Genomic DNA, 26,393 nt, shown 5'->3' on the forward strand with positions numbered 1-26,393 from the left:
TCACTGATGCCATCCAACCATCTCATCCTCTGTCGTCCCCTTCTCCTCCTGCCTTCAACCTTCCCAGCATCAGGGTCTTTTTTAGTGAGCCAATTAGCTGCTTACTTACAAATCCTTTTACCTTGTAAAAGACTAACATTGTCACATGAATTAAAACTAGGATTGGGATGAGGATAGGGCAACGAAGGCCTTTGCTAAAAGGACAAACTCAAAGTCTCGGATCACCACAAAATAAGTCTCGCGTTCAATCAACACACATTTGACACACAGACACAGGCAAACCTCACCTCTACCACCAACACCATTTCACTAGGTGTTTGGTAGAGACTGGGCTAAAGCACAGAGCAGTAAAATACGTACAGAGAAATATCATCCTGTCAAAGGGTTGTTAAATTATTGTCCTGAAAAGCTATGGATATATTAGTCTTTACAAATTAATAATAATAACCACCAATACCAAAACAATCACATTTCTTTTCCATGTATTAAAACATAATAATACCATCATATATTCTCTGTGCACCATTCTGAGAGAAAGCCCTAAACATATCCAACCTTTAAATTAAATTTGGTTGATAACTCTGCAGCACAGAGAAAAACCACTTTATGTGTAGAAACCTGGAACACAGAATGTTTATGTCATTGATGAAGGTAAGAAAAGCATCAGGGTTTTCTTATTCCCAATCTAGGGCTTTATTCAGTGGACTAGGAAGAATAGCCAATTATCAGGGTAATGTGTGTATAAGTTTTTTTTTTTTTCTTTTAAGTAGACATTTCAGAGGTTTAATAAAAGTGATGCAGAAAAAAGAAACCAACAGGAGATTCCAAAGGAAATGATTGATAGTTTTTTTTCTTTTTTGGCAAAGTAGTGTTTCTGCTTTTATTTATTTGTTTTAATTTATTTTAATTGGAGGTTAATAACTTTCCAATATTGTGGTGGTTTTTGCCATACATTCACATGAATCAGCCATGGGTGTACATGTGTTCCCCATCCTGACCCTCCCTCCCAACTCGCTCCCCATCCCATCTCTCTGGGTCATCCCAGTGCACCAGCCCTGAGCATCCTGTATCCTGCATCAAACCTGGACTGACAATCTGTTTCACATATGATATTATTATACATGTTTCAATGTCATTCTCCCAAATCATCCTACCCTCGCCCTCTCCCTCAGAGTCCAAAAGTCTGTTCTTTATATCTGTGTCTCTTTCTGTCTTGCATACAAGGTCATTGTTACCATCTTTCTAAATTCCATATATAAGCATTAGTATACTGTATTGGTGGTTTCCTTTCTGGCTTACTTCACTCTGTATAATAGGCTCCATTTCACCCACCTCATTAGAAATGATTCAAATGCATTTTTTAAATAGCTGAGTAATATTCCATTGTGGATATGTACCATAGCTTTCTTATCCATTTGTCTGCCAATGGACATCTATGGTTCCATATCCTGCCTATTGTAAACAGTGCTGCGATGAACACTGGGGTACCTGTGTCTCTTTCAATTCTGGTTTCCACTGTATGTATGCCCAGCAGTGGGATTGCTGGGTCATATGGGAGTTCTATTTCCAGTTTTTTAAGGAATCTCCTCACTGTTCTCCATAGTGGCTATACTAGTTTGCATTCCCACCATCAGTGTAAGAGGGTTCCCTTTTCTCCACTCTTTTCAGCATTTATTGTTTGTAGAGTTTTTGATGGGAGAAGGCAATGACACCCTATTCCAGTACTCTCGCCTGGAAAATCCCATGGATGCAGGAGCCTGGTAGGCTGCGGTTCATGGGGTCACTAACAGTCAGACACGACTGAGCAACTTTACTTTCAGTTTTCACTTTCATGCATTGGAGAAGGAAATGGCAACCCGCTCCAGTGTTCTTGCCTGGAGAATCCCAGGGACGGGGGAGCCTGGTGGGCTGCTGTCTATGGAGTCGCACAGAGTCGGACACGACTGAAGCGACTTAGCAGCAGCAGCAGACTTTTGGATAGCAGCCATTCTGACCACCGTGAGATGGTACCTCATTGTGGTTTTGATTTGCATTTCTCTGATAATGAGTGATGTCGAGCATCTTTTCTTGTGTTTGTTAGCCATCTGTATGTCTTTTGAGAAATGTCTGTTTCGTTCTTTGGCCCATTTTTTGATTGGGTGGCTTACTTTTCTGGAATTGAGCTGTAGGAGTTGCTTGTATAGTTTTATAGTTTCTGAAATGCAGTAATGAAGGAGAAAGGAAAATTTTATAGAGTAGAAGGATAAAAGAAAAGGAGGAAAACAGGAAACAGAAATGGGGCAAAACTGAAGACTTTCGTTTCAGTGTTCTATTCTGAGCATGAATTCTGAAGTCAAGCAAATCAGTAAGTTTGGTGAGGAACCTGAAGCCAGCAAAGTTAAAGATATTCAAACATACAAAGTCAAGCCAGTTCGGAGAGAATATTACCAAGTGAACAGAACACTGGAATGCCATGAGGCCTAGGTTCCAATCCTACCCAAGCCACTTAAACGCTAGGTGATATTGACAAGGTATTGAAACTCTAAGGCCTCAGGTTTATCATTTGTAAAATAAGATTGTACAGAACATCTGAAGCCTGTTCCAGAACTAACAGCATAAGACACAGTATTTCAAAAGACAGTATCACACCCAGCTTTGCAAACTTTTCAAAGCCTATAAAGGTAGCTAGATTTGGCACTGCTCTTAAGGAACTGATGGAATCCAGAATCTAAATTCTAGATCATGAATCTGGTCCTATCACTTCATGGCAAACAGATGGGGAAAATGTGGAAACAGTGTCAGATTTCATTTTCTTGGGTTCTAAAATCAAAACGGACAGAGCCTGCAGCCACAAAATTAGTAGATGCTTGTTCCTTGGAAGAATAGCTATGTCAAACCTAGACAATGTTTTAAAAAGCTGAGATATCACTTTGCTGACAAAGGTACAAAAAAAGTCAAAACTATGGTTTTCTTGTAGTCATGTATGGATGTGAGACCTGGACCATAAACAAGGCTGATCACTGAAGAACTGATTCTTTTGAACTGTGCTATTGGAGAAGATTCTTGAGAGTCCCCTGGACTGTAAGGAGATCAAACCAGTTTATTTCCTAAGAAAATCAGCCCTGAATACTCATTGGAAGGTCTGATGTTGAAGCTGAAGCTCCAGTACTTTGGCCACCTGATGCGAAGAACTGACTCATTGGAAAAGACCCTGATGCTGAGAAAGATTTAAAGTGGGAGGAGAAGGGGACGACAGAGGATGAGATGGTTGGATGCATCACTGACTCAATGGACATGAGTTTGAGCAAGCTCTGGGAGTTTTTGATGGACAGAGAAGCCTGGCGTGCTGCAGTTCATGGGGTCACAAACAGTCAGACATGACTTGGGAACTGAACAACAACAACAAAATCTAAATTCACTTGTATTCAACCAACCAAATTTAACACAATAATCATGACAAAGACATTCTAGAGTATAATGTATGTAAGATAAAGGAGGGTGGAAGAGAAAGACTAAAGATAAAGGAGGAGAAAGAATGAGAGAGAACTCTGAGAAAAGGAATGGTTTTTTAAGAAAAAACAATAAAGAAGTTATCAAGGGTGTGTGTTACCTGAAACTAAGGCACTTGACCGCCATTCTTAAGAACCATGGGTTCTGAGTAAGAAAAGACCTTCTTTGTTGATGTTGAATGGTAGAAATAGCTAGAGAAAGAACCTCTTTTGTTTAGGGTCACTTTCTAACCCAGATCTTCACAACTGTACCGTCAGTCCCTCAGTATTGGGACACAAAAAATTAATAAAGTCACATAACAATATACAGAAACTTGGAAGCACTCCATTTGGTGACATCTTCTGAAAACATTTGTGAAAGATAATGCCACCAATTGTTCTATAAAGTAGACAAATGAGTCACAAATAAATACCAAAGAAGATAAGTTGTCAGTTAATTTGTACAGTCATCATATACCTGGAAAATACCTGACTTTTTCAAACATTGTTTGTCTGTAAGAATGTTTTTGTTAAGCTGCCACTAATCTTTGTAGTCTTGCCAAATGCTTAAAATGAATTTATCAGAGCAAACAGCATCTGGCTAAATGAATCATAGGCAGTTATCAACTATTTTGGTGAAAATCAACTGTAGAAATGACCAAAGTTGGGGAAAAGTTAAAAAAGGCAGTGATTCTAACTCAACCAGTAATTTCATACAAATAATCACAACGCAGGCCGACGTCAGTGTTACAAATAATACTGTTTGCCATTCAGGCCCCAGCATCTGACTGCCAGCAGAGTGAAGAAGGCAGTCAAGGCATTTCACCAACAGAGAATGAAATAATGCAGTCCCTTTGAAAAAAATTCAGTTATTTGTGAATTTCTTAAAAGTAGGGCTCAGAAGAGCTTTGTATATATATATTTGTCCCCTTTGGTTTTCACCGGTCAAATAACACTTTATATTTTCCTACAATGCCAATCAGTATAGAGCTATGGCACCACCTATTGTGACATTACTTAAATGCCGATAGCAAATGACAGCCTATTAAATAGTGGAAGAACAAGATTTTTTTGTTCAAGGAAATGTGAATGATTCTTTTCTCCAATAGTACCTACTGAGACCATAATGATATAAAAGGTGGCAGTGAACTGGAAGTCTTAAACTTGTTAGAACTTGTTTTTGATCAAATGGAAATAGATTCATAATGCAACGTGTGCACATGACTATCTTGAGTAGCAGCAGGATTGTGGGTATTAACAACATTCTTTCATCCAAGTGGCCAAAAGCTGGGATAATGGGTTACCAGAATCTGGTTAGATACGCCCCTCAGAATATTCAAAAGAAATTGTTTTCTTCACTCTCTCCTTCCTTTCCTCCTTTTCAGAAATGCATGCTAGCATAATAGTGTATTCTGACTGACGGAGTCCCCTCTAAGTCACTAGGAAGGAATGTCACTCAGTCGTGTCCGACTCTTTGCGACCCCATGGACTGTAGCCTACCAGGCTCCTCTGTCCATGGGATTTTTCTAGGCAACAGTACTGGAGTGGGTTGTCACTTCCTTCTCCAGCGGATCTTCCTGACCCAGGGATCGAACCTGGGTCTCCCACATTGTAGACAGACGCTTTACCGTCTGAGCCACCAGGGAAGTCCTCTAAGTCACTAGTCTCTAAAGAAAGCCAGGAAAGGGGGAAGCGGGAGCGGGGGACGCAGTGAGGGAGAAACAGCTCTATAATGTTGCCTGTTCATGTCAGCTCAAACTGGTTCAGGTTCTTCATCTTAAAAAATGCTTTAAGAGGTTGTTCTAATTTGGAACTTAGAAGGCAGGATCAGTCAAAAATAATTAAAACAACACTGAAATCAATTATGTGTAGTTTATGTGCATTTTAAACAGATACCTACACTTTGAAGCTTAACTCCAGGAATTGGGTTTCTAAAGATTCCCACTTTGGGTTAATTTATTATTTAAAATTTTATTATTGTCTATGAAACCAGCAAAAGGAGAGTGAAAAAGTTGGCTAAAAGCTCAACATTCAGAAAACTAAGATCATGGCATCTGGTTCCATCACTTCATGGGAAATAGATGGGGAAACAGTGGAAACAGTGTCAGACTTTACTTTTTTGAGCTCCAAAATCACTGCAGATGGTGATTGCAGCCATGAAATTAAAAGACGCTTACTCCTTGGAAGAAAAGTTATGACCAACCTAGACAGCATATTCAAAAGCAGAAACATTGCTTTGCCAACAAAGGTCCATCTAGTCAACGCTATGGTTTTTCCAGTAGTCATGTACGGATGTGAGAGTTGGACTATGAAGAAGGCTGAGCGCTGAAGAATTGATGCTTTCAAACTGTGGTGTTGGAGAAGACTCTTGAGAGTCCTTTGGACTGCAAGGAGATCCAACCAGTCCATTCTAAAGGAGATCATTCCTGAGTGTTCTTTGGAAGGAATGATGCTAAAGCTGAAACTCCAGTACTTTGACCACCTCATGAAAGAGTTGACTCATTGGAAAAGACTCTGATGCTGGGAGGGGTTGGGGGCAGGAGGAAAAGGGGACAACAGAGGATGAGATGGCTGGATGGCATCACCGACTCAATGGACATGGGTATGGGTGAACTTCGGGAGTTGGTGATGGACAGAGAGGCCTGGCGTGCTACAATTCACTGGGTGGCAAAGAGTCGGACACGACTGAGTGACTGAACTGAACTGAATAAATGCTTAATATATGCTGCTGCTGCTAAGTTGCTTCAGTTGTGTCCGACTCTGTGTGACCCCACAGACAGCAGCCCACCAGGCTCCCCTGTACCTGGGATTCTCCAGGTAAGAACACTGGAGTGGGTTGCCATGTCCTTCTCCAATGCATGAAAGTGAAAAATGAAAGTGAAGTCACTCAGTCGTGTCCGACTCACTTAGCATTTGCAAATACTTAATCCACAACTCTCATGGTTGTCAAAAAGGTACATAAATATAAATCTAAAATGATAGAGATTTTCATAGGGAAAACATATACTTGTGGATTATCTACTGTATACATCATGCATTCTAATAGTGTATCAGAGCAACTCAAGATCTCACACAGTTACAACTGTGTTCTGGCATGAGGTCGTCTCTTGTGATACAGAAATAAAGCTAAATGGAGGAGACTATCCTTTTAGTTGTGGTATTCAGGGAGGCCTACTTGGAGGAGATGGCAATTTACCTGAACCTAAAATGATGGATGGACAGAAGAGCCTGGTAGGCTACAGTCCATGGGGTCACAAAGAGATGGACATGACTGAGCGACTTCACTTCACTTCACTTCAAAATGATGGATGAGATTTAGATTTTCAAAGAAATCTAGATAGAGAATATCATACAAACAAAAGGAAAAAAGTGCAATTGTGAACAGTGAATAGAAGGTAATTCAGTTCACCTGGAGTACACAGTCCGGAGTGAGAATTTTTAGGAGACATTCTAAACTAGAGGACTGCATCTTCAAACCACAATGGATTTTGATTGTTAAAGAGCAGTATGGTAAGTTCTATGCATATGTAATAAAAAGAAAAAAGTCCCCATCAGGTATATCTGTTAAACTCTTTGTTTGAACTCTTTTCTCATCATCTAAAATAATAATTTTAAAAAAGCTTTATATTTCCTGTGACTTTTCAGACAATGCATTCTTACTGGGAAACATAGGCTATATAAAAAGGAAAAGAATATTTTCTCTTACTAATGCTTTAGTAAAAACAAAGTTTGAAAAAGAAGGTGAGAGATGCAGATGTTTCTGTGAGCAGTAATAATACCCAAGTTATTAGGCATTTTGAAAATCTAACCTGAGAAACTACTCCTGACTGTCAACTGAGTTCCTAAGTAAAACGGACATCAGGTAAAACATCATCTCCACAGTCCCTTTTACTGGAAATCACAACAGAAGCTTCAGAAAATATTTTTTTTTGAACTTTTGTTTTATATTGGAGTATAGCCAATTACTATAGCTTTAGTTCAGTTCAGTCACTGAGTCATGTCTGACTGTTTGCAAACCCATGGACTGGAGCATGCCAGGCCTCCCTGTCCATCACCAACTTCCAGAGTTTACTCAAACTCATGTCCATTGAGTTGGTGATGCTATCCAACCATCTCATCCTCTGTCATCCGCTTCAGATGCACAATAAAGGGCTTTAGCCATATGTATACATGTATCCATTCTCCTTCAAACTCCCCTCCTACCCAGGCTGCCACATAACACTGAACAGACTTCCCTGTGCTATACAGTAGGTCTTTGTTAGTTATCCATTTTAAATATAACAGTGTGTATACGTCACATTCCTCAAGATAGTAAACAAACTACAAATCTATAGAGATGAAGTATCTCAAGGTGAAGAAAAAAAATTAATCTTTGTATTCAGAAATTTGACTCCTCTCCAAACGAATTTAAAAATATTTTTAAATTCTAGAAATCTATTTTAAACCATGTATTCCATAAGCCATCAGTATAACAGGAACAAAAGTTCCTCACCTATAACACAAGCGCATATATATATATATATATATACACACATATCTGAATGGGTCTGGACTGGATTTAATCTGGGATTGGACTTTAGAATGCATGTGCAGAGTTGCTCAGTTTGCGAACCCATGGACTGTTATCTGCCAGGCTTCTCTGTCCAAGGGGTTTTCCTGGCAAGAATACTGGAATGGGTTGACGTTTCTTCCTCCAGGGGATCTTCCTGATCCAGGGATCAAACCCAAGTCTCCTGCATCTCCTGACTGGCAGGCAGATTCGTCCCATCTGGGAAGCCCTCTAGACTGCATATAAAGTTTATATTTTCACCTATAAGATATATGGTATAATAAAAGTTGTGTGACCTATAATTCAGTGAAAGTTAATTTCTGATTTAAAAATTGCGATAAATACAAACAACAGCTTTGGATTCCATCCACATCTCTTCTATGGATGGGACCACTTCCTGTCCTCTTCTTGCCTACAGTCTGCTGCTTGACACATCTCCTATCCCCAGAAACCTTTCCAACTGTTTCTATGGCAGCAAGTCTTCTTATGTTCTCTCTCTGTATGACATGGTTTACAAACTTACCATCATCAGAATATTTCACTTTTGGACCTGTCCCAGTGAACTAATTGTTGAAACTGTTAATAATATGTCAGTGAAATTCAGAGAACAAGACGGCAGAGGAGTAGGTGGACGTGGAGTACGTCTCTCTCCATGGATACATCAGGAATACACCTTGAGACACAGAAGTGCTTGCAGAACACCAACTGAGAGTGAAGGAGGAAACAGAACAGGCTCTGTCTTGAAAGCAGGACTCCATCTTGGGCCGGACTATGGACTTTGAGCTATGTGCCCAGTATCTATGGAAACGACATACCAACTGGAAAACCAGGCCCCTGGAAGGAAGAGCCCCGCGGCTCTTCATTGCCTAAAAGACTACCCTAATTATCTGTGTAACTGAATAGAATACATTCTATTATGCTCACTGGGGTATGACCCCAGGCCTATTGATAATTGTCCACTGTTAGGGGTCGCAAAGAGTCGGACACGACTGAGCGACTGAACTGAACTGAACAGAACTGAATGTAGGCTTAAGGCATATGAATCATGGGTTAAGTTTGATTGTGTCTTTCTTTTTCCTTTGTTCAGACTAGTTTCAGGGAACCTTATACACTTAGGGTATATAAGGTTTTCACAAAAACTGGTCAGGGTCCTTGGCTAAGAGGAGACTCTGCCTTGGGCCCTCCTTGTAATAAACTGCACTCCACTATCTGCATTGTCCTTCTGAGTGAGTTTGTTTCCCGGAATGCGTGACTACAACAAGAGCAGACAGGCGTACCTGACCACTGGAAAAGAATATATAGAACCATGCAAAACTCGGTAGGACGAAGGAACTAGGAGGAAAAACAGGAGTGTTAGCAGGACTGGACCTTCCCTTGGCGGATGGGAGAATTGAAGCAGGGCTCCGATCCCCACATCAGGGCAGTTGCCTGAGTCAGAGGAGAAACACTTAAGGCTGAGAGTGAAACCACTGATCAGTGGCAGCCTAAATGGAATAAGAATCAGACAGTCCTTGCCTCAGCCATACATACCCGGATAGGAACATTGGTCCCGTGGAAGGTGCAACAGCTGGGAGCTGGAGTTTAGGGATTGTGGAGCAATCCCAGGACAAGGGCTGATGTTGACAGCAGAGAGACCGATTGAGGGGATGTGAGGGAGGAGATTGTAGTGGGAAATGCCTGTGGAGGAAAGCCAGGCAACCATGGAAGCAAGGTGATACTGCTGAGTCACACATAAGGGGTGGAGCCATCACCATAGCCTCTCTCAATAAGCACCAGCATCAGCAGCTGAACAAGAGAGAGGCTGGCCCATCAAACGCCTGACTAACTGAACTACAGAGTAGGACCCCACCCAGGGTGCCCCTTTAAGTGCCCGGCACACCGAAAAACAGAGAAGGACTCCAAGCAAGGGAACCCTCTAAGTGCCTGAATGGGTGGAGCTACAGAGAAAGACTGGCCAAAGAGGCCTTCTGATCGCCAGCTACAAGAAGCTTGAAAACATACTCTGATATAGCAATAACTACTGCGGCAGAGCCAGTCCATATCCCTGTACATTTGGTGCTGCCAGGGTCCCTGCAAGCCAGGCAGCTGCGCTACCTTCATGCTCAACTCTCACTGGGGCAGAGATGCCACAGGCAAAAAAAGGCCTGTGTCTAGGCACGCAGGTTTGCTTTGGTAGTGTCCAAATCTTTGTGACCCTGTAGACTATGGCCTATCAGGCTTCTCTGTCAGGGAGGGGGTTTCTCCAGGCAAGAATACTGGACCATATTGGCCAATACTGGTTGCCATTCCCTTCTGCTGCTGCTGCTGCTGCTAAGTCTCTTCAGTTCTGGTTCAGTTCAGTTCAGTTCAGACACTCAGTTGTGTCCAACGCTTTGCGACCCCGTGAAACGCAGCACGCCAGGCCTCCCTGTCCATCACCAACTACCGGAGTCCACCCAAAACCATGTCCATTGAGTCGGTGATGCCATCCAACCATCTCATCTTCTGTCGTCCCCTTCTCCTGCCCTCAATCTTTCCCAGCATCACGGTCTTTTCCAGTGATTCAGCTCTTCGCATCAGGTGGCCCAAGTATTGGAGTTTCAGCTTCAACATCAGTCCCTCCAATGAACACCCAGGACTGATATGCTTTAGGATGGACTGGTTGGATCTCCTTGCAGCCCAGGGGACTCTCAAGAGTCTTCTCCAACACCAAAGTTCAAAAGCATCAATTCTTCTGCACTCAGCTTTCTTTGTAGTCCAACTCTCACATCTACACATGACCACTGGAAAAACCATAGCCTGGACTAGACGGACCTTTCTTGGCAAAGTCATGTCTCTGCTTTTTAGTATGCTGTCTAGGTTGGTCATAGCTTTCCTTCCAAGGAGTAAGCATCTTTTAATTTCATGGCTGCAGTCACCATCTGCATTTTGGAGCCCATAAAAACAAAGTCAGCCACTATGTCCACTGTTTCCCCATCTATTTGCCATGAAGTGATGGGACTGGATCCCATGATCTTAGTTTTCTGAATGTTGAGCTTTAAGCCCACTTTTTCCACTCTCCTCTTTCACTTTCATCAAGAGGCTCTTTAGTTCTTCTTCACTTACTGCCATAAGGGTGGTGTCATCTGCATATCTGAGGTTACTGATATTTCTCCTGTCAATCTTGATTCCAGCTTGTGCTTCTTCCAGCCCAGCGTTTCTCATGATGTACTCTGCATATAACTTAAATAAGCAGGGTGACAACATACAGCCTTGACGTACTCCTGCTCCTATTTGGAACCAGTCTGTTGTTCCATGTCCAGTTCTAACTGTTGCTTATTGACCTGCATACAGATTTCTCAAGAGGCAGGTTAGGTGGTCTGGTGAGATCTCATCTCTTTCAGAATTTTCCAGAGTTTGTTGTGATCCCCACAGTCAAAGGCTAATTAATTAATGTTCCCATTAAAATATACAGAATGTCAAGGTTTATATTGCTTTCTTGGTTTACCTTAAATTTACAAATGAAAATGTTTTATCTTTTCCAACTATGTTTTTTATTTTACCCTCAGGGGTCTTACAATGAAAAGAACAAGGGATATAGAAGTAGCTAAAATTTTAACTATTTAGAACATTCAATAAAACTACCTGCTCTTTCTTGTCTTCCATGTTTACACATACTAAGGACAAAGATATCAAATCAAAAATACAATATTGAAAATTTTGTGATCAACACTTAAATGTGGAATAATGATTATTCCATCAAAGTTTAGAGATGCAATTCAAAGTAAGATGAGCCTAAGTAATTATGTTTTTAGTAATTTGTAAAAGACTACAAGATGGAAAAAAGTAAAAGAACATGTAAAGATAATAAAATTAATGACATAATATTAATACATTATTTCAGAGAGCTTTATGTTTAATGAGTGAATTTTGACCTTCATTTTAAAAATGGGACTGAACAAACATAAAATACCTGATCAAAATCACCTGGAAAGCTTGAATAATAAATCACTGTTTATATATAACACTTTTTTCTTACTTCATGTCCATATAGAATACCTAGTTATTATCATAATCACCTGAGGGATAAATATGACCATCTCTATTTTTCAAATTAAGAAATATTATTGTACAACAAGGAAATAGGAACTGAGAAGTTAAATGGCAAAACTATGCTTCACTGAGTAGATATTAACAAAGTTGAAACTAAAAAATATGTATGTTATGATTCTCATACTTGGCCATAGTATTTCCAGTATGTGTTTCTTTCAGATACGACTGTACCAGAATTATTTGCCACAGAGTTATTATTAATATCTCCTGTTAGGAGTCAGAGATTTTTCCCCCTCTCAGTGCATCTGCTAGTAAAAATGCCAGCTCCATGCCAATTGTTTAACACGGAAATACTCTAAAGGAGTTTGGATCATATAAAATTAGAATAAGAAAATAGTATGTTTGCTATTTACTATAATTTACAGCATCAACTTGCAGAATCCAAACTCCAGAAAGAGACCCAGTTCAGTTCAAGAAATGACACCAGCTGTGTAGTCCCTATGACTTGGTCCCTGTGTTCAAGCCATTTTGAAATATGTAAGAAGTGGAAAATTGAGGCAACTTATTAGGGAGATCTGACATTGTTCTTTACTCTTCCCAAATCCCCAGCCCTCACATTCCTAAACCAGATTACTCCTTACTGATGAACCCATCAGAAGAACCGGTAGTGCTAAAAGCTGCAATGGCATTAACCACCTCGCTTACCAGATTCTACCACTTTCCGCTAGTGGCACAAGGGAACCTCCAATCAGGACGGGAGCTGCCTCTTCCTATGACTCTGTTGTGGCTACAGAGAACTGGATTTTTCGTCATTTCCTTCATTCTTCTCTCTTCTCTTATTGTCCCTCTCTATCTTGACATTACTACTTAACATCAATCCTTGAACCTCTTACATCAAATATGTCCCTGTATTTTACTTCAGGAGTCAATCACATTATAATATTTGCTGTATGAATATTCACTTTTCAACTAGCAAGCTTGAATCCACAATGAGATTAAAATGAGCAATATTCCCACATGTCCTCTTTCTTGACATTGAAGCAAAGACACAATGATAACAATGACAGCAATGACAGGATCTTGGTGAAAATTATAACTCAGGATGTGCTCAGGACACATTAAGATTCAACGATATACGAGACAGCATAATACTGACAACAGCTATGGAAAGATCACCCTGAATGTTTACATGGTATAAAACACGCTTGATTTTTTTTTTCTTTTTAATACTAGGGCCTATCCATTCACTCTCAGACTAAAAAACACTTTGATAAAATCCTTAAGTGACATACAACTTGCCAAAAAACAGTAATTATTTATAGTACCATCAGATCAACTCTGAAAGCAGTTATTTACACAACGCATGGGATCATTAAGCACAGGTAAAAACATGAGGACCTTTTGAATTAACATATAATACCTTTCTCACTTTTCATCACTCATTACACATTTTAAAAATACAAATGACTACATCCAATGTGCACACAGGTGACCTGTTGAATGCATTTTCACAAACTGAAAACACCCACGTCAGCAGGATCCAGATCAAGAAACAGAATGTGACCAGCACCCCAGAGGCCCTCACATGTTCCCTTCCAGACAATAACCCACCCCCAAAATAACAATTTACAATGATTTCTAATACCATAGATTAGTTTTGCCTTAAATAGCTACCTTTAAAAAGTTTTTGAATATGTGACTAATGTGTAAAGTTGAATTGAATGTCTGCAGATATATTTTAGTTATTTTAAGTACCCAGAAAGTTTCACTGGGGTTAAATAAAGATAGCTAAGATCAGGTGGGGGTTTCAAAATCACTCAGTGAGCTGAATTTACTATGCCAATAGGGTGTTAGCATCTCCCTTGAAAAAGCAGACTTATGATAACATACATTATCTCAGGAAGCATCACACCAGGATACAGCCATTATGCAAAAGAGTTTAGGATACTGTAATGCAAAGAGTATAAGATCAAGGACCAAACTAAGAAGAGGGAAAGTGAGAGACCCCTGAAAGCCAAAACAATTGGGGAAGTCTTCATACCTTATGTTCACAAGGGCTGAGAGAAGAGAGAGAACTTTCTGTTAGGGAAAATAGGGTTCCCAGGAGGCGCTAGTGGTAAAGAACCTGCCTGCCAATGCAGGAGACCTAAGAGACATGGGTTTGATCCCTGGATCAGGAAGATCCCTTGGAGGAAGGAAGGGCAACCCACTCCAGTATTCTTGCCTGGAGAATTCCATGGATAGAGGAGCCTGGCGGGCTTCAGTCCATGAGGAAGCACAGAGCTGGACATGACTGAAGTGACTGAGCATGCAAGTACGCAGGTGCTGAGACAGGCTGGGCAAGAATGTGGGTTTGAGACAGATGAGCTATGCATACAATTCTCCAGCAGGGATTCTGAGTTCCAGAAGCTACAGTACCCTGACAAATGCCTGCAGGTCTATAAAAAAACATTGACTTATATTGAAGCATTTAACTGAAGTCCAAATGACCATGGTCTCTGCTTCCTTTCACTGTTCCCTGAAGATAATCTTTTTAACACAGTTTTCTCTAGAAATGAAAATGAATTAGATGGTTTACATGTTATGAATTCAACACACTGGTTGGTAATGATTAGATTACTGATCAGCAAGAAAATGACTTTCTGTCCTAAGTCCTTTTGACATTTCAGGTTGAAAATATATTTTCTATGCATGTGCTGGACTACTAATAATTTGAATTCTTTTAAAGAAATTCACTTTGTTTAAGAAAAATTGGGGTGACTTGGTGACAGTAAAAAAGAAAGAAGTATATCAAAGAGGAAAATATATGAATTAGATTCCTTAAAACTTAAAATTTAATATTCTTCTAAATTTTTATAAGATATTTATGCTGTCAATATGACAGAAGACAATTCACTCAGTAAAATTATTTGAAATGGTGTGGGAAAAGTCCAAATAAAGCTGAACAATTTAACTTTTTAATTAAAATGATGGAACAGCAGCAGCAGTAGTATGACGTATACTCAGATTATTAACATCTAAGTCAAGTCAATCCTGTTGACATTTTGTAACATTGGTTTATCATCATTCTGTGCTTCTAAGATCAGAGCAAAACTCAAAGTTTAAATCTGTTAGGAAATCCTATGGGTTCATACATCTTGGGTCCATTGTACCTTGAATGCATTAAACACAGTGGGGTTTTGTTCCATAACTCAAAAGATTTTTCAATGAAATATCTAGTAGACACTATGAAAGTAACTTTTTTCAACCATTAGAATAAAAGAAGTTTTAGCAGTTAGCTAGATATTACATTAAGACAGTTGGCTGTCACTAGTTCCTATGAGACTTTTAATCCTTCAGTTCAGTTCAGTTCAGTCGCTCAGTCATGTCTGACTCTTTGCGACCCCATGAATCGCAGCACGCCAGGCCTCCCTGTCCATCACCAACTCCCAGAGTTCACTCAAATTCATGTCCATCGAGTCGGTGATGCCATCCAGCCATCTCATCCTCTGTCGTCCCCTTCTCCTCCTGCACCCAATCCCTTCCAGCATCAGAGTCTTTTCCAGTGAGTCAACTCTTCCCATGAGGTGGCCAAAGTATTGGAGTTTCAGCTTCAGCATCAGTCCTTCCAAAGAAATCCCAGGGCTGATCTCCTTTAGAATGGACTGGTTGGATCTCCTTGCAGTCCAAGGGACTCTCAACAGTCTTCTCCAACATCACAGTTCAAAAGCATCAATTCTTCGGTGCTCAGCTTTCTTCACAGTCCAACTCTCACATCCATACATGACCGCAGGGAAAACCATAGCCTTGACTAGACGGACCTTAGTCGGCAAAGAAATGTCTCTGCTTTTGAATATGCCATCTAGGTTGGTCATAACTTTTCTTCCAAGGAGTAAGTGTCTTTTAATTTCATGGCTGCAGTCACCATCTGCAGTGATTTTGGAGCCCAGGAAAATAAAGTCTGACACTATTTTCACTGTTTCCCCATCTATTTCCCATGAAGTGATGGGACCGGATGCCATGATCTTCATTTTCTGAATGTTGAGCTTTAAGCCCACTTTTTCACTCTCCTCTTTCACTTTCATCAAGAGGCTTTTTAGCTCCTCTTCACTTTCTGCCATAAGGGTGGTGTCATCTGCATATCTAAGGTTATTGATATTTCTCCCGCCAATCTTGATTCCAGCTTGTGTTTCTTCCAGCCCAGCGTTTTGCATGAAGTACTCTGCATAGAAGTTAAATAAGCAGAGTAACAATATACAGCCTTGACGTACTCCTTTTCCTATTTGGAACCAGTCTGTTGTTCCATGTCCGGTTCTAACTGTTGCTTCCTGACCTGCATATAGGTTTCTCAAGAGGCAGGTCAGGTGGTCTGGTATTCCATCTCTTTCAGAATTTTCCACAGTTTATTGTGATCCACACAGTCAAAGGCTTTGGCATAGTCAATAAAGCAGAAATAGATGTTAATCCTCACTGTTCACCATAAACCTTTACAGTTTGGTGGCCACCATAAGTTTAGATCTTCTCCATTAAGAGCTTGATTGTTTTCAAGTTTAACTTTCTCCTTGAAAAAAAGTAAAACATGGACCAGGAAATACTGTTAAGCCCTGGTGTTCTCTTTATTTCAACTTATTTCATTTCTCCTCTTGTATTTACAGTAAACAGTAATTTTCAGGTTGCTATTCTCAACTTGCCAACTCCCCAAAATGGCATGTTTTGAAATGTATGTGTATGAAAAGAAGACACAAAGATTCAATGTAATAAATTTATTGAACATTTACTTCTATCTGAGCATATATACTTCTCTCTGAGTTGCTATGCTAGCACTGAGTCTGTTGGGACATATTCCTTGCCACTTATGAACTCAACCTAGGAGGTACAGAGAGAAGAATACAATGAAATAAAAAAATGCAAATGTGATAGGTGTTGTATTACTAACAATGCTAAAGTGCTGTTGTAACACAGAGAAAGGAAAGGGTAATTCTGTCAAAATGGGGCTAGAGAAATTGGACCATGATACAGATGAAGCGGCATTTATACTCCAGTAAATTTTTATTTGGTCAGTGTTGATTTTCTGCACGTTTTCCAATATGTAAATATGAATCTCTGGTGTATATTTTAGACCGCGAAAGAATTAAAGTACAACTGACATGTATGTGATAAAATAATGGACAAAAGTTCTGCAAACTTTCATTGACTGTGTGATTGTGGGCAATTCCTTCATCATTCTAGGCCTCAGTTTGTTCAACTGAAAAATGATGAATTTGGACTAAACGGCATCTTGGGTTTCTTTTAGCAGGGACTAGATTAAATCTCAACTTTCTGTCAGCTCTGGAGTTTAAAAAAAGTTTTTTTTTCCTCCAATTTTTTTTTTCTCCCTCATCCCCCAACTTTTTAAACTCTGCTATGACTTGACTTTTTTCTTTTTCTTTATTTCATAGATTTTTCCCCTATAGTATTTCCTCTAATCTAAACTTTCATCATTACTAATCTCGTGAAGAATTCAGAATGGATAAACAGCTAATCGGAGTTACTAATCTGACATGGAAAGAGGGCAGACAGCAAAAGGTATAGTTGGTCATTAAAATTTATAATAGTGGATTTAAATCATAGGAAACTAACACTGTTTATAGAAAACTTAACCCGCTTTTACCTTATAGGATGGTATTAATTTAACTGAAAGGAAACCCATTTCAGATTTACATAAAAAGTTAGGATTAATAATGCCTTCAAATATATTAATATTATTTTCCCTTTTTGAATGGAATAGTTTTAATTAAGTCTTGCTAATCCTTTTGGTTTAATCCCTGGAGCTGACTTATAAAACACTAAGGTTTTGAATCAAACTGTAAAAATCATCAAAGCTGAAAGTTACAGTGATAGCCACGGAAAGAGGGGGCTAGGAGGAAACAATACAGGATTTATAAACTAGGTCTAACATACTAGCAATGCTTTAGACAATATAGATCTATAGGTCTATTAGATATAATTTTATATATATATAATCTTTAAAATTAGTCATTGGGGAAAAGGTAATGGTGATTTATCAAATATATTTTCAGTATTTTACAGGCATTAGATTTTCTACAGCAACAACTTTTATTTTTCTTTCTAAAGACTCATTGGTATGTCAAACATGAAGGAGAGGATCTAGAGATTTATCATTTAACCTAGAAGAAAATGACCACAGAAATATTATTTTATTAATCCCCCTGGTAATATAATTACAATGTACTATTTGATTCTGAACTTCATAAGAGTGATGAGATGATCTGTTTAGAAGGTACTCTCAGCCCTCACTCTGCCTGCTTGCCTCCACCCTGCCTGCAATAATAACTAAATAGATAAATAAGTAAAACCAAAGCAAAACAAAACCGCTTTCCAATTCTTTAGGCAATGCTTCATAAACTTTTCCCAACCAAGGGCCCCTAATGAAAGAGAAGATTGAACATGCTCCCCTAGGGATCTGCAGCAAGTGTGACATTTCTTTGAAGTCATCTATTCTATTTTAAAAATTCATGTGAATTTTGCATTCCACTCCATAACATATATCTGTTTTATGTAAAAATGATGTGGTTTCCCCCAATATCTTTGCATTACAGAGCTCTAGGAAAATATGCTAAGTACATACCATCACCTTTCATAGTTCAAGATGCACATAAATTTTAGAAGGTTAGCTTTACAAGGAAACAAGGCAGTTATAAGATACATTTTTCCATGGATCCCACATATTTCCTACTTTTAGTTTTCTTTTCACTTCAAGGTAATTTTTTCCCTCTGTGAGTTACTTTGAGTATACCTTATATATACCTTAATTAATGACCTGAAATACATCTATTTGTTATTCCAGACAGAAGAGATACTTATTCTATTAAAATAGGTACTTAGGTTCTAACAATCAAAAAACCTACAAGGGGGAGGAATACATATATACACTAATATATATATATACAAAACATAAACAACAAGGGTTTATATCATAAGGACTATATTCAATATCTTATATAATGGAAAGTAATCTGAAAAAAATATACACATATATATAATTGAATCACTTTGCTGTATACCTGACACTAACACAATATTGTTAATTAACTATACTTCAATAAAAAAATGAAAACCAGAGGATTTTCAAAGGTGTAGGAAGAAAACAGAAAACACAAAAGATAGATATTAGTAGTCATACAATCGTTCTTTAAATATGAAAAAGATAAAAATAATATAAAAATCATTAACTAGTTTCAACTTTCTTGTACCACTCCAGTTTAGAAAAAGGGTACTTTTTTCTTTGTATAAGCAGTAATTTAACAAGGAGATAGGCCATAATTACAGAAAATAATTCCTATATAGTGTTGATCTATTTTTATTTTTGCTGGTTGGCTGTGAATACAGATATGCTAGCTATATCCACAGTATTGGAGGTGACAGAATATGATTCAAACAGAACTGAAATCTATATTAAGCAAACAAACATGCTAAACTTAAGCACCGAGGGAAAGCATTTAACTACAAAGAAGAAATTGGCTTGACCTTTCACACCATGTTCTGTTTTTCTCTTGCAGTCTAATTTCACAAGTATTTTCTCATAAGGGCTCAATAGTAACACATTAAAAAAAAAGAAGGAAATGTATCCCGAACAGTGATTTGACAAACATCAGGTGTCAGAGGACAGGGCACTTGAGATTCTCAGGCACAGGATGTAGCATGATACACAGAGATAGGATTATTAGAAAGGAATAAAAATGGCTCAAGGGAAAGTGTGTCTGGGCACACTGAGAGAAAACTAGAAGGGAATGAAAGGGGGAGGCAAGTAAGTGGAATATATGTAAGAACTTCTTGAGAACTCTGAGTCTAAATTTTATAGGGAAAGGAAAAGAACTAGTCACAATAACTTGACAGGGGATTGCTGAAGCCCAAACAGTAAGAAAGGGAGATCTTTTGCAACAGTTTTGTAAATATAATGACATTCATTTCATGAATACACGAAAGCAGAAATAAGCAAATATATCAGAGAGGTTTTGCTCTTAAAATGGATAGGAAGAGAGAAGTTGGTGAGATTGTAAAAGAAAACTATGTAAAAGATTTGCCAAAAGCCCAGAAGTAGGAAATCGAACTGAGTATAATACATACTTGGCTGAGAATGGAAGGATTACAGGTAGCCTTATAATTACTCTTCTCTAACAAGACAATAGTAACAACTATAATATTCATTAAATTAAAGGAGTTAAAGAAATTCCATTAATTTCATTAAAGAAAAACATTGAGGATGTGATCAACAATAGCAGAATGGCAGAGATGACCACTGGCCACTGAACAATATTATACATATGACATTCTGAGTTTTACAGACACACTTTTTTTCTGCTTCGAAGGGCACTAACCAGTGTATATGGTCTGTAGTAAACTCAGGAAGCATATGCTTTTGAGTCCTTACTGAAAGTTCTCAGAGTTATAGAGAAGCGGAATTGTGTTGCTCTGCTCAGTCGTATCTGACTCTTTGCAACCCTATGGACTGTAGCCCTCCAGGTTCCTCTAGCCACAGAATTTTCCAGGCAAGAATACTGGAGTGGGTTGCCATTTCCTTCTCCAGAGAAGTGGAATTATCATAGTGTAATTTCAAATAAAAGCTTTATTGCTTACTTTTCTGATCCAAGAGGAAAAATGTACTCCACATCTATTGTTTCACCTTCAAAAAAAATGTTTCCTTGATCCTTCCTTTCATCCGCTTTTCAACTTCTGGCAAAAGTAAATACTCACTAACCAACAAGGCTAATCAGTTCAAATTAAAGTCTGGAGACATTTTTCTTCTTCCTCAGTGATGTTTTCACCTATCCTAACATATTTCATGACTGTGCCTTGCTGGTACTGTTGACTGTCTGGACAGCATACTCCTTTTCCATGTCTGAAGAAATCCTAATTTTCATACTTCACCTTTTTGGCCTCTTTCACTATGCCTTCACTTAACTATCTATTCAAAAGTATTTTCCCTCTCATCTAAAGGAAAGGAAAGGAAAGTGAAGTTGCTCAGTCGTGTCCAACTCTGCGACCCCATGGACTGTAGCCTACCAGGCTCCTCTGTCCATGCCATTTTCCAGGCAATAGTACTGGAGTGGATTGCCATTTCCTTCTCCAGGGGATCTTCCCAACCCAGGGATCGGACCCAGGTCTCCTGCTTTACCGTCTGAGCCATCAGGGACGTCATCTAAACTACAGTCTATTTGCTTATAGCACTTCTCATATTCATCTCTGTTTTATATAGTATTTGTATACATGTCTTCTCTTCTAGATTTTAAATTCATTCTAGCAAAAACTATCTCACAATCATTTTGATATTACCAACAGCCCCACTGTATGGTTCTTTTGCAAACAATGTACACTTAAGTGTTTATGAAATGAATGAACAAACATATTATCTGATCAGAGACACAAAAGCTTCAATAACCTAGAATTGCTAAAAAAAAAAAAAAGTCAGTTAAAAGCAGGTTATTAAAATATACTATGTTGTCAAATACAAACTAAGGAAAACTATCTTCCTGCTTTTCTTAGGTCAGTAACCAAACAAAAAATATGATTAATGCTTATAGATTACCATTTAATATAATATTTAGGCAGGATGTAGTTTCAAATCAGTTATAAATCAATTACCTTTGCTTGCACTTTCTACATGCTCCAGTTCATCAGTAAATTTCAGGATATCCCGGTAATTTTCCTCACAAATTTCAGCAAGAAAATGCAAGAGGGTGGTTTTTTGATCTGCTGATTTAGTATCTCGGATCTGAAATGGAACAACGATAACTATTTTTAGTATTGTTCAGCAAAATAAATATAGACTTTTACTTAAAGAAGTGAAATGAATGAATGAACTCAATTCATTATAATTAATATAACTTTAAAAAAAATGTCTAGGGTAGTTTCTACTGGGCTCTAGTAACAATGCACTGGGTTTTAAAATGAACTCATTTTTAAAGAGAGAAAGGTGACCCAAAATGTAAATAATAATAATAATAAACTTTCATCTGTATTTCTTAAAATGTCTAAATCATGATGGCAAAGTGAACTATTCTTTTCCTGAGAAAAGAACAACCACTTAAGTATTGATAACAACAGTCCAAGTTAATGGATGTTTCTGTTATCAGCATTTTGGTCTTTGTATTATTTTAAAAATATATTCTTAAAAGCTGGATGCATCTATGAGGTTATATTTACTTCAGCCACCATCTATGCAAATTAAAATAAAAGAGCAAGTGCATTTTATGCTCTTTTACTTGCATGGGCCATCAAAAAAGAATAACTGAAGGCTTTTTAAGCTGATTTATAAACAGAATCTGACCACACAATCATGATAATATGTCAAATTTTATTTCTCTGCTTACACATTGTATCTTCTTTTCAGAGACACTAGAAAAGAGATGCTGCAGTTAGAATGATTAAAAAAAACTTCAAAGTATAGGACCAAAAAAATCTATAATGAGAATCTAAGTATTTTCTTTAATATAACTGTAATACAAGACTAAGCTACAAATGAAATCAAGGATTTACTTAGAAACAAAGGACAAATATGGCATGAAATATCAAGTTTTCTCATTCTACTGGATGTTTTCATTCTATAATCCTTAGATGATGGGTTTGTCCACTGATGTCCATACTGATTTGGGGATTTTAGCTTTAAGGATTACTGTTTAGAATAAATGAATATTCTTTACAAACAGGCTTGTGAAAAGGCTTGGAGGATATTTAGGTAATTACTAAGTAATTTAATCCTTATTGTTTTAGTGGCTAAGGAAAAAAAATCACATTTACTCAATCAGGTCCATATTTTTTGTGTTACAGTTTATTAGCATAACTGTTAGATTCCAATGATATGAGCAAAGTAAAAGAAATGTTAGTCTTAAGGCTCAAAACAAACGGCAATAGGAGTCATGATGCTGGTAATTCCAAGGCAGGTAAAAATACTTAAAATTTTGCATTGTTATGCTGATGCACTAAACACTTTTAAGTACTACAAAGCTGAAATGACACAATTCAAGAATAAGCTATAAGAACAAAAAGCAACAAAACCCTAAAGAGCAATTTGTCTTAAGTCAGGCTCACAGCTGTAGAAGTCTCTGTAGGAGGTTCACTTTCCTAAAGAGAGGTCTTTTCTTGAGATTAGTGTTATATGTTCACAAAGTGCATCCCTTTCAGAGGATGCTAGCTACTCCAAGCAATAAGGAAATAAACATTTTCTTTTTTGTTGTTGTTATTGTTTCTTACAAACTACTTTAATTCCTAAATGTTCAAGCTGGAGTTATAAAAGGCAGAAGAACCAGAGATCAAATTGCCAACGTCCACTGGATCAACGAAAAAGCAAGAAGAGTTCCAGAAAAACATCTACTTTTGCTTTATTGACTACACCAAAGCCTTTGACTGTGTGGATCAAAACAAACTGTGGAAAATTTGGGAAAACCAGAGCAACTGATCTGCCTCCTGAGAAATTTGTAGGCAGTTCAAGAAGCAACAGTTAGAACTGGACATAGAACAACAGACTGGTTCCAAATTGGGAAAGGAGTACATCAAGGCTGTAAACTATCACCCTGCTTATTTAACTTCTATGCAGAGTACATCATGAGAAATGCTGGGCTGGAAGAAGCACAAGCTGGAATCAAGATTGCCGGGAGAAATATCACCTCAGATATGCAGATGACACCACTCTTATGGCAGGAAGTGAAGAAGAACTAAAGAGCCTCTTGATGAAAGTGAAAGAGGAGAGTGAAAAACTTGTTTTAAAACTCAACATTCAGAAATCTAAGATCATGGCATCTGGTCCCAACACTTCATTGCAAATAGATGAGTAAACAATGGAAACAGTGAGAGCCTTTATTCTTGGGGGCTCTAAAATCACTGCAGATGGTGACTGTAGCCGTGAAATTAGAAGACGCTTTGGAAGAAAAGCTATGACCAACACAGACAGCCTATTAAAAAGCAGGGACATTACTTTGCCAACAATAGTCCATCTAGTCAAAGCTATGGTTTTTCCAGTATTCATGTATGGATGTGAGACTTGGACTATAAAGAAAGCTGAGCACTGAAGAATTGATGCTTTTTAACTGTGGGGTTGGAGAAGACTTGAGAGTCCCTTGGACAGCAAGGAGATCCAACCAGTCCATCCCAAAGGAAATCAGTCCTGAATATTCATTGGAAGGACTGATGCTGAAGCTGAAACTCCAATACTTTGCCACCTGATGCAAAGAATCGACTCACTGGAAAAGACCCTGATGCTAGGAAAGAGGGAAGGTGGGAGCAGAAGGGGATGACAGAGGATGAGATGGTTGAATGGGATCAACGAGGCAATGGACATGAGTCTGAGTAGGCTCCAGGAGTTGGTGATGAACAGGGAAGCCTGGCTTGCTACCGTCCATAAGGTCTCAAGGAGTCAGACATGACTAAGTGACTGAAGTCAACTGAAAAATATTAGGTACTTAAAGAAATTGAAAGCACATCTTCCTAAAGGAGGGAAATTGATCTGTATTTTATGAAATCTATGGAGACAAACTATTTACACACAGAGAGACAAACACAGGGCCCAACAATAAAAACCTATGCAGTTTTTTAGGATACCACACTGGAGAAGAATATCAATTTTCTTTTTAAAAATGCACAAGGCCAATACTGGAAAGGAAAACACAAGAATAGAAAAATAGCACTGTGCTCGTATGGCAACCTTGTGGGTGATTCAAAAACTCCCTTTTTGACATGCATGCTTATAAGTGCTTAATTTTCAGAATTCTCAGATGCGAAGCATAACATTTCAGTTAAATATCTTTATCGAAATCAGAAAGAGTAGTCAACAGAGTTGCATGACTTTTCTAGATTTCTAACATTGCCTTCAAGGCATGGACAAAGATGGCCACATGCTTATCTTGTCAAGCTGAGAAATATTTCCGTTGGTATGGGAGATGACTTGCTAAATCTGTATTGAAATGTTTATTTTTTAAATAACATTACACCAAGAGTCTATCTTGTGGTTTCAAACTGGCAGGGAATATTAACAACAAATATGTGGTCTTTTAAACATTTTTCTCTATGCCCATGACACTTAGACCAATCATTTAAAAATGAACATATAATATCAAAACATAAGGGTAAAGCATCTTTACATATTTTCTTTTTTTAGTTTTTTATTTTTTAAATTTTAAAATCTTTAATTCTTACATGCGTTCCCAAACATGAACCCCCCCTCCCACCTCCCTCCCCATAACATCTCTCTGGGTCATCCCCATGCACCAGCCCCAAGCATGCTGCATCCTGCGTCAAAGTATATTTACTTTGTATTATCAAGGCTTCAGTGTCTCTTACTGTGTCTATACTATCCACACATTAGTCATCATCTCTCTCAGGACCTATTGAATGGTTCAATGTCAAGCACAGAAAGCAACTAAGAACATTCACCTTCATCACTTCTAATGGCTAAAGACAATTATCCAATAATTTGCTCTTCCAAGTGTACTCACTAGCTATAGACATCTCCTGGGGTAGTATAAAGGTAACCTGAGTATGTTCAAAATCACTTACAAAGTGTTTGGGTTAGTTTACTAATAAATAAAATTAACTTTGTTTTGGTATCAGGTTAACTCAGTATAACATGCAAAAGGATGAACAAAATGGCCACCCTATAATCCTCTGTCTTGTACCTATTTTCAAACAATATAATCACAAATAGCTCCAGAAATTGGAATTATTTGAAAAAGCTAAAAACATTTTATATCTTAATAAAGTGAGTTATCAGTGAATGACATCAATAAAAATAGAGCAATTCACTGTATTCACTGATTAACTGCCAGTTAATAAACCACATAGTGATTTTAATTATAATCATCTGACCAATAAATGTTATACATGAAGATTAATAACTGAATTTATACTAACTGTATCGACCTAATCTTTAATAAGTTTCTGAAATGGTACATGAGTACAAAATACCTTTAACAGATTAACACATTTCTCTAGCAAAGTCTGATCATTTTTTTCCCTAATAAACAGGAGTGCTATATTATGAAAGATACTACTTATATGTGATGTGTTCAAATACATTTCCAAAACTTTAGTTAGGGAGATGGCAAAATATCTGAATAACCAATTGCCTTATAAAAGATTTATTTTGAACATTCTCATTCGAGCCTGAAAACCTGCAGTGTTCACCTTATTTTTGAAATCAGTTGGACTGAACACAAAGCAGGCAGCACACAGCCAGAGTGCCTGAGCCAACATTTAATCATACATGTCAGTCACACTCAGTCTTTCTGCGAAGGACCCCTTCTATAGGTAATTTTCCCTTCTCCTGAGATTTAAGCCTATTTCTTCTTGCTCTGTCGTCAGCGGAAACTGAAAATAACTGGTCACTCTCCTCTGTA

General features: G+C 38.1%; 1 protein-coding gene across 7 annotated transcripts in view; it reads right to left on the reverse strand.

Moving 5' to 3' along the window:
- Positions 1-26,393, reverse strand: part of DIAPH2 (diaphanous related formin 2) — a 1,000,797-nt gene that overhangs the window by 449,316 nt on the left and 525,088 nt on the right. For all 7 annotated transcript variants that reach the window (XR_009598705.1, XM_060407239.1, XM_060407237.1 and 4 more), the window contains one exon: positions 21,649-21,778. Coding sequence is in view for 6 of the 7 variants with exons in the window: in XM_060407239.1 (XP_060263222.1) it covers positions 21,649-21,778 (130 nt within the window). In the remaining variant the exon portion in view is untranslated. The remainder of the gene's footprint in view (positions 1-21,648; positions 21,779-26,393) is intronic.

Source organism: Ovis aries, chromosome X (assembly GCF_016772045.2).
Source record: "Ovis aries strain OAR_USU_Benz2616 breed Rambouillet chromosome X, ARS-UI_Ramb_v3.0, whole genome shotgun sequence".
Lineage (NCBI taxonomy): Eukaryota > Metazoa > Chordata > Mammalia > Artiodactyla > Bovidae > Ovis > Ovis aries.